Source organism: Leopardus geoffroyi, chromosome D3 (genome assembly GCF_018350155.1).
Source record: "Leopardus geoffroyi isolate Oge1 chromosome D3, O.geoffroyi_Oge1_pat1.0, whole genome shotgun sequence".
Lineage (NCBI taxonomy): Eukaryota > Metazoa > Chordata > Mammalia > Carnivora > Felidae > Leopardus > Leopardus geoffroyi.
In genome coordinates this window covers 22,817,563-22,826,708 of record NC_059339.1, presented here as the reverse complement: position 1 = coordinate 22,826,708, position 9,146 = coordinate 22,817,563, and the positions used below count along the sequence as shown (strand labels likewise).

Genomic DNA, 9,146 nt, shown 5'->3' with positions numbered 1-9,146 from the left:
GCCCCACTGCCTGTCACAGCAATGATTGTGGGAACCCCAGTCTCACCATCAGAGAAAGCTTATTCTGACTTGAGATGCAGATTCTAGAAATGTCACCCTGCAGGCTCTCTGTAGGCTACCTGTGGCCCCCAGGGAAGCCCCATAAACCCTTCTGGATGGGGGAATCAAGGAGGAGGGGGAATTTGAACTGGGGCTCAGGGCAGAAGGGTAGGAGGCTGAGGCTGGGAGTGGAGGGGGGAAGTCCAGGCTTCAGGGAGGTCAGGATGCTTATATGGGTTAGGGAGCCAGCAAAGCATGGCTCGAACACAGACATGAGCGGGCAAAGCTGGCCTGGCATGAGAGCAGGGGCCTGGCATGTTACGATGAGGGGTTTGGAATTGATACCACAGCAGTAGGACAGGAAGGAGTCTCTGAAGGTTTGGGAACAGAAGATATGGTGGCAGTGACATTTTTGACCGTGTCCAGGGAGCCAGGACCTGGCTGGCTGTTGGGAGAGCAGGAGGCATGTGCCAGAGATGGGATGTGGGAGAGATCGAGGGACCTTGTGATCAACAGACAGGGGAGAAGCTGAGAGAGGTGATGGTGAGGACTGGGGCTCTGGAACCTCTGAGGGGGCAAATAGGAAGAGAAATCAGGTGTGGGGTGGAGGTGACTTTGGCCCTGAGGCCTTTGGCACAGGGCTCCCGGCAGAGGTTCCTAGAAGTTGAATCTGTAGGCTTGGGAGAGCACCAGACTGGAGATGGCAGTTTGGGGGCACCTGCAGCTGTGGTCTCATCAGGGTATGACATAGAGGTGACAAGTCCTCAAAGGTGGGACCCCTGAAACTCCCTCCCCAGATTCTGGAGCTCCCTGATCTGCTTCCTACGGAGTGGGTGCTGTTCCAGCTCAAAGTCAGACACCTCCCCTTAGGCTTATCCACAGAGTAAGGGGTTGGCAAGGGGCCCAGGCAGGGGTAGGGGGCAGCTACCCTAGGCTTCCCAGCTCTTCCTCCACAGACCAACCTCTGCTCACTCCGTGGGCAACCGCACGCCTGCCGCAGCGCCAGCTCCCCTTCCGCTCCGAGAACCTGAGCGTGCCTGGCTTTCGGCGTCTGCCACCTCCCACCCACAGCTTCCCAGCAACTCAGCCTGAGGAAAGCCCCCCCTCCCCTATGCCGGGGCAGGGCAGAAAAGAGAGAGGCCGGGCCCCCTGCCGTTGGCGGCACCGGGATGGTACCACCCAAGCCAGCCTCTCTGGCATGCTGCTCGCTGAGCTCCTACTGAGTGCAGGCCCTGTGCCGGGTGCTGAGGCGGAGCAAAGGGAAGCAGCTGCTGTCTCCACATCCTTGGCAGCTCTAGGCTAGTGTGGGAGGCAGATGGTAAAGCACCACAGCAGGCAAGAGCCTCCCAAGAGGACAGTTTTATGAGGACAAATAACCAAGTTGCTGGACCCAGACCATGGGAGGTAGGGAAGAATAGCTGAAGATGCACTGAGAAAAATGACAGGGAACGGTGTTCCAGACAGAGGGAACAGCATAAGCAGAGGCCTCATGGTAGGACAGAGCCCTGGGCATATCGAGAGCCAAAAGGTGGCCTGTGTGGCAGATCCTCAAGTGCAAGGGAAAGCCCAGTGGGAGACGGTGGAAAGCTCTTACTGGGGACTTGGTAGGTCACCTGGAACACATTGGGCATTGCCGAGAAGACTATTGGTTGGGAGTCAGGGTCCGGAGTTCTGTGCTGGAGTTCCCTCTGTGATCTTGAGCAAGATGCTTCCCTTCTCCGGGCCTTTTTGATATAAATCAGTGACGCCCCTGGCTCACTATATGCTGATCCTGGAATGCTTGGAGCCTTTGCCCTAGCTGTTTCTGCCACCTGGGGTCCCCACCCCCTCTCCTGTGCCATTCAGATTTCAGAGTGGATGGAGAGGCTTCACCTCTCCCAGGGCCATGCCTGTTGCCTGAGGTTCTCACTCTATTACATCACCCGATTTCGTTTTGCAGAGCTCATACCCCAATATCCTGAGTTGGTTCTTCTGCATGTCTGTTGCCTGTCTGCCCCCTAGCCTGGGAGCTCTGTGCCCTTAGGGAAGAGGTTGAAGAGTAACAGAAGATGCTCTGGCATCTAACAGACCTGAATTCAGCATGTGTCCACCCTCCCAGAAAACGTGTTCTGAGGACATGGGCAGGTAACTCAGTCTCCCTGAGACTCAGTCTTCTAATCTGCAAAGTGGATCTTATCTATTGCAGAGAGTCCTGCCGGGAGCCCTTCAAGAAACAGGTTCGCACAGCAGGTCACAGGCCATGTCTGAGGCAGGGTCTGTTACTATCTTGTCTATTTCACGTAACACGCATAAGCACACGTACCCCCCAGTCACACACCTACAGGGGCCCACACATTCCAGCTTTCCTCCCTCCTCTCTTGCTCCCAAACCCTCTAGTCCCTAGCATCTCAAGGGAGTCACATTCAGACACAATAAATGCCCTCTTTGAGACACCCCCACGGTCAGGGCCCCCCTCCTTCCTCCAAGAGGCTAGATTCCCTCAAATTCTTTCCCACAAGGCAACAGAGAGACACAGGGACTTTAGAAACCAGGCAAGTTTTAAATATATGTTGGCACAATATTAACATTAAATACATATCATAAATAAGCCTTATAAATAGGAAACAGATAAAAACTGATAAAAATCGATAAATTAATCATATCCCTGCAAAGAATTGGCCCAGCAGCTTCTGGGACTTCCTCGCTTCAGCATGAGAAAATTTCATGATGCACCACCAGGGGGAGGAGCCAGCAGCCAGGACCCAAGACTGGGTACTTCCAGACACTAGGTCTTTACTCCATGTCCATTTGCACTGGATTTGATATCCACTGTATGTCATAGAATCCCAGCTACTGGCAAGAAGAGAGGGCTTTACACGGTCCCAACCCTCTTGAATCACAAAAAGAAAACTGAAGTCCAGAGAGGTAAGGTGGTCTTCCCGAGGCTACACAGTGAGAGGGGTTGAGCTGGCCCTTGAGCCCCACTTTTAGACACCCTACCCCAATCAGCACTCCTTCTAGGACACTCTGCCTGTGTCACAGCTGCCTAAAATGAGGTCACCCAGATGTCCAGGTGTCTGGCCTGAGACTGGCAATGAGGCATAAGAGGCCAGCTCAGGCCCTGACCTCCCCCTCAGAACCATGCCTCCATGGAAAGGAGGAAGTCTGGGGTCAACAGCCCTGCAAGTCATGAGAGGGAAGGGCCGACAGGCCTCTGGGGAGCAGAGCAGGGGGGGCAGTCAGTCTGGCCATGAGTCAGCCTGTGTCATCAGACCCCTGAATCAATGGAAAGTTAGCCCCGCGTGGCCTGACCTGGCCACCCCACTGAGACTGGGGAACTCAGGGCTGGGGGTTCAATGGCCTGACCCTACCCTCCCCGCCTGGAGGAGGTAGAGGGGCCTGCTTGGCTCCCACCCCTTAAAGTGCGCTTCTGAGGGGGGGGGGGAACAGAGGAGAGCAGGTTTGGAGGCCGGCGGGGATGGGCCATCCTACAGAATACCTGTGAGTCCTTTATCTGCCAGGGGTACCCCTAAGGCTACCGGGGCAGCCACCCTCTGGGCATGAGTCTTTTGTTCCTGCTGGAGAGATGCGTCCTGTGCGTCCCCTTCCGCAGGCCCCGGCGGGGGCTGGTCCCCTTCCGCAGGCCCCGGCGGGGGCTGTGTCTCCGGCTCCGACTCGGGCTCAGCCCCCACTCTCGGAATACCTGACCCACTGAGTGCATGAAGCGGTGGTAGCCATGCAGGAACCTGCAGCCCTCCAGCCTGCGCTGAAAGGCATCTGAGATGGGGGTGGGTGACGGAGAAGCCCCTGGGCCTGTCGGAGTGGGCTCAGTCTTCTCCAAAGAGCCTGGAAGCAGCTGGGCCATGCAGTGGATATTGTTCTTGAACCCGCGAATGTTTAACTTTGCTATATTTAGCTTCTCTAAGTCCTGGGCTTTGGGGATGTCCTTCTGTAAAGTTCTCAGTCTGTGCAGAACGTGGCCCAGTGTGGTGTTAAGGATCTGCAGAAATTCCTGCCTGCTGAGCCGCTGCAGGGCGTCTTTGCTGGGGAAGACCCCGGGGCGCTCCCGACAGTGCTCCTTCAGACCATCCTTGTCCAGGCCTTGGATGCTGATCTGGAGGGAAAGGAGAATCAGAGGGTGAGTGCTAGAGCCCCCACCACACACACACACACACACACACACACACACACAATTCTGCTCTGGTCAGCCTTGAAATGCGCAACCTCATGTATCCCATCTAATCCTCCCATCGTACAGATCAGAAACTGAGGCCAGGGAGGAGCAAGGACTCTCCCATCACTGCAGACAGGACAGAAGGATGTTGGGGGGCTGGCGGGGTGAGGTGACTGCACAGGCAGTGATTGTGGTGTGCAGAGTTTGAGTGGGGGTGGGTGGGTAACCTTGAGCTTTTTTAGGAGGACGGGACTCTGTTTTGTTCACTGTTACATCTCTGAGGCCTAGAGCAGGGCACATGGGTAGGTATACAATGGAGTTGAGGTTTTCACTCCGGCCCACTGAGCTGGGAAAGCTGTAACGTCTCCTTGGCATTTCAGAGGAGTGAAGTGCCAAGGAGTGGAACACTCCAAGGCCTGGAGTGTTCGATGTGGCCCCGGAATAACACAGGGACTTGGTTTCCCCACCTGCCCCATATCGAGTAGGGGTTGGGTGAATGGGAGTCGGGTCTCATCTTCTCTGGGCTCACTGCTGCCCTAGGCCTACTATTCTCTGAAACTCAGACGCCACCAGGGGCCAGGCGCTCACATAGGGGTCCAGGAGCATGCTGGTGTGCTGCATGAAGTCCGCTTGCTTCTGGAGCTGCCCAAGGAGCTCTTGGTAGTTGTCCAAACAGCTGCCCATGGCCGGCGTACTCAGGAACAGGAGTCCGAGGACCAGACCTGGGGCAGAGAAGGGGGGTGTCACCTGACTTGGGGAGGCGGGTGGCTTTCAGAGGGGAGGGAACCTAAGAGGGCCTTAGAGGGCACAGCCCATTGTCTCAGGCTTCGTGCTGTCACGGGCGGGGCTGGGCACCGTGTGTGCACAGGAGCACCTGCTGGGGCCACCACCACCTCCCCCGTGAGGCACTGCCCAGCATCCAAAACAGGGCTGCCCTTCACCATGCAGGCCTTTGAGAGGAGGTTTTGGGGCCCAGTTGGACCTCCTGCACTTGCCAATCTTCCCAACCCCAGGATCTGACACACAGCAGCCCAGGTGGGGCTGCTGCCTGCAAGACCTCCGGGTCCCCCCGTAACAGAGCCTGGCCCTCCTTGCAGGTGGGCTTAGCCTGGCAGCAGCCTGGTGCCCTGAGCTATGTCTGTACAAACAAGAGAGCCCCCATTTTACTGACAGGAAAATCAAGGCACTGAAGGAGAAGGGCTCACCCAGGTCACACAAGGCCAGCATTGTCCTCGACCTCTTGCACCTTCCTCTTCTCTCCCTTCATGTCCCACCTCTGTCAGGCCCACCAGATACGCCGTGAGCCAGAATGTTCGGGGTGGGAAGAGCATAGTTACTGCCGGCCAACCTCCCCACACCCACCCCCCAGGCACCGGCAGCCATGTGGTCGGAAGGGGCCTGTGGCGCAATGGCCCGGAAGGCAGTGACACCATGTTCCCTTCCTAAGAACCGTTCAGCTGCTGGGGAAGGATGAGGGGCTGGCCACCCAGGCACGGCGACCACAGGGCACTCCTCGCCACCTCCTCAGGTATCTGCTGCTGGGCTTGGGCGGGGGAGTCCGCGTGAGCACCACATGCACGTGGGACTAGGGTGTCTTCATGGGCGTGTGTCCAGGTCTGTGTGAGGTGAAAGGAAGGAGCTGGCCACAAACAAGCATTGTGCCCTGTCCACCGTGGGGGCCCAGGCTGCATGTGGGGGTTCCCAAGTTGGTGAGATTGAGGGCTCTGAATGACATCACACGGCTCTGGGTGCGCGTCATCCTGTGGGTGTGGCTATGTGTGCTGTGTGATTGTGTGGGTTCCAGGGTCCCTGGGCCTGGCTGGCTGTGTGTCTCCATTTCCAGACCCTGCAAATCAGGGCAAGAAGGAGGCCTCACCACCCCTCCAGACATCACACTGTTTTCCTCTTGGCTTCTGCAGCTTCCTACTCTATCCAGCACGTCTCTCACCTCCCTTCTGCTTCTCTGGCTTCTCCCCTCAATCTATCCCCTTCCCTCACTCTCTTGTTCCCAGAGCTGCCTCTACATCACCTCCCCTTTAGAAGCCTTCTGGGGATAGTCCTTCGCTACCTTGTAAAGATGCTGTGTTCTCAGTGGACCACTTGCTTTGCCTGACCTCCCAGCTCTCCCCCCTTCTCAGCATCCTTCTGGTGCCCAGCCTTTCCAGCTCCCAAAGGACAGAAGGTGCCTCTGCTCCCCGCTGGTGCCCAGGGGCACAGCAAGTGGGTACTGGTGGAGAGGAAGGAAGTACTTACTGAGCAGCGTCCTCGGCATAAGCTGTGCCCGCATGCTGGGTGCCCGAGCTCCGGCCGGCGCCTGCTGGGGGTGACACCTCCTGGCTGGGAGCCCTGCGGGCTAGCAGCCACTTTATGCCCGCCAGGGCGATTGGCCAACACCTCGTGAGGTGGGTGGGGAGCGGAGGGGGGGGGGAGGGGCAGGCCTTCTGGGAACATGACCCCAAAAACCAAAGTTTCCACGGGCGGCCAATGGGCGCTGGGTGCGGTGGCATGCCTGCTCCTCCTCCTGTTTTCTTCGAATTCGTTCTTCGAGGTCAGCCCCACGCCCAAGGATGATGCAAACCGCAGCCCCAGCCTTCCTGGGGCGAGTAGGGAACATGGGGGTCCGAGCCATGTGCAGGGAGCTGTGCCCAGGATAGAGGGGAGAGTGTGCCAACTGGGGCCTCAGAGGGCCCGCAGGCCAGGCTCGGCCCAGGAGCCATCAGCCTCACCAGCCACTGTGGTTTGGGACTGAGGGGAGCGAGACATCTTCCTTCTTGAGTGCCCTTCCCGCCCTCCTGCTGGGGCTGTTGGGACATCTGTGAGCGGAAACCACCGGGCTCTGGGCACAGAGCCAGACCCAGGCTGGCAGACCCGAGATTGTGGTTCTGGCCCCAGGACCTGCATCCCCCAGTGGGGCTCCCAGCCATCTCCTTTCTCCCATCATGCAAACCCCTTGCAACCAACCTTCTTTATCCCAGACCCATTGCCCACACGTAGGCCCTTTCTTTACAGACAGGGAATTCTGGGGGAAAACAGGTGCTTAAAGCAAGAGAAACAGGAGGTTAGGGCTCAAGCGGGCTGACATACTGTGTGACCAGAGGCAAGTCATTTAACCTCTCTGGGCCTCAGAGGCCCCACCTGTAAAAGGAGGGTTCAAACAGTATTTCCTGGCTCAGGCTCACAGAGCTGCTGCTGTCATGGACATAAAAGGCAAAAGTCCTTTGAAGGAAAAAAGAAAGCTGAAAGTCTAATTCCAAGTACTAGCTGTTGAGGGATGGTGTGGGGGGCGGAGGAGATGGGGAAGCTGTGAGCTCAGAGGGGAAGCCAGGGTGGGGGAGTCGCCGTGGTGACGGTTGGGGACCAGGTTTCACTTTCTCTGAAAGATAGTGATTGTGGGTTGGTCCTCAGCTTCTCACAGACCTCTGGACGTCAGAATGAAGGAACCCTGGAGACCACGCCTCTCTAGTCTACCTGTTACTTTGCCTAGGGTGAAGGAGGCCTGGGCTAGGGCAGACAAGGGGGCGGAAAGGCTGGCTCAGGCCTGCAGGTCATGCCTGGCACCCGCAGCATATCTACCAGGCCCGGAAGGGGGTCTGTGGCCTGCACCCTCAGGAGCCCGGTGGGGAGGGGGGCCTCGGAAGGCTGGGAACCAGGGTGGGGCCTCTGGAATCTGCCAAGGAGGCCTGGGCTGCTCCAGCTGGGGAGAGCATTGGGCCCGTGGAGCCTGAACAAGGAGAGCTGAGGTGGCCAGGAAGGAAGAGGGTCGGACACCCTCCTGTCCATCCATGTCCCCAGCACCCATCATGACCACCAAGACTATTCCTACCTGCTCTCTCCTCTGTATATAGACTTAATATCACTCGTTTATTCATTCAAAAAACTTTTATTTGGCCCTTCTCTGAGCCAGCCATTCCCAAGTGCTAAGGATCCAGTAGTGGGTAAAACCAGACACACCTCCACGCCCAGGAGGCTGTTCGTCACCCCCCACCCACTCCCTGGCACCCCAGCATGGTGCTTACCACACCCACCAGCGCCACCCCCAAAGGCCAGTTCTGGATTTGCCTCCTGAGAACGTCGCTTCTGCTAAATTCCTCATCTCTGTGCCCACCCCCGCAAGACTATTTCCTGGGGCCCAAGCCAAGCTGGGATCCTTCTTCATTTCACATCCCTGATCTCATCTTGCAACAGCCCTGAGAGGGAGAGCACCCAGGCAGGGATGCTTTGGCTCCTTTTAATGAGGAAACCGAGAAGCTCGGGGCCTGGCTCCAAGCAGGAGAGCCTCTTGCCCCTCTCAGCTACTGCGGACCAACCTCCACACTCGGGGGAGAGCTACATGCCTTTACTTTCCCGTCCCCGCGTCACCCTGTGTGGGAATAGTTAAAAGGAGGGGACATTCAGCGGCGCCTGGGTGGCTCAGTCAGTTAAGCGTCCAACCTCGGTTCGGTTCAGGTCATGATCCCGCAGTTTGTGGGCTCGAGCCCTGCCTCAGGCTCTCACTGACAGCTGAGTTGGCTTCGGATTCTCTCTCTCTCTCTCTGCCCCTCCTCAACTTGCTCACGTGTGCTCTCCCTCTCTCTCTCTAAAAAAATAAATAAACTTAAAAAAAAAAAGAAAGAAAAAAGAGGAGGGGGCATTCAAACCAGGGCTGTCAAGTCTAAAAGACGATGCTCTGAGCACGTAGCTAACCGAGGTTCAGTGTGCAGGCCCCAGGGACAAAGGCCACCAAAGGCAAAGAGGGCTTCTATATTAGTTTGCGCGGACTGCTGTAACAAAGGAGCACAGATGGCAGGACATAAACAATAGGCAGGCATGTTGGCGCCGTCCTAAGTCTTGAGACCCAGGTGTCAGCAGGGTGGATTTCATCTGGCAGCCTCTCTCCTTGACTTGTAGATGGCTGCCTTCTCATCTCCTCACATGGTTGGCCCTCTGTCTGTCTATCCTAATCTCCTCTTCTTGT

General features: G+C 57.1%; 1 protein-coding gene across 1 annotated transcript; it reads right to left on the bottom strand.

The window, feature by feature from the left end:
• Nucleotides 1–3,553: 3,553 nt before the first annotated feature.
• OSM (oncostatin M) lies at nucleotides 3,554–8,689 on the bottom strand. The gene is made up of 3 exons (XM_045459262.1): nucleotides 6,446–8,689; nucleotides 4,781–4,914; nucleotides 3,554–4,132 (listed from the first exon to the last, which is right to left on the bottom strand). The coding sequence occupies exons 1-3, from the start codon at nucleotides 6,477–6,479 to the stop codon at nucleotides 3,554–3,556; spliced, it is 747 nt and encodes a 248-aa protein (XP_045315218.1). The 5' UTR covers nucleotides 6,480–8,689.
• Between the last annotated feature and the right edge of the window lie 457 nt (nucleotides 8,690–9,146).

Coding starts and splice junctions, on each gene's coding strand:
- OSM (XM_045459262.1), bottom strand. CDS start 6,479: ATGCGGGCACAGCTTATGCCGAGGACGCTGCTCA. Junction 4,915..6,445: donor TATGCCGAGGACGCTGCTCA/GTAAGTACTTCC, acceptor TCTCTGCCCCAG/GTCTGGTCCTCGGACTCCTG. Junction 4,133..4,780: donor GCATGCTCCTGGACCCCTAT/GTGAGCGCCTGG, acceptor CTTTCCCTCCAG/ATCAGCATCCAAGGCCTGGA.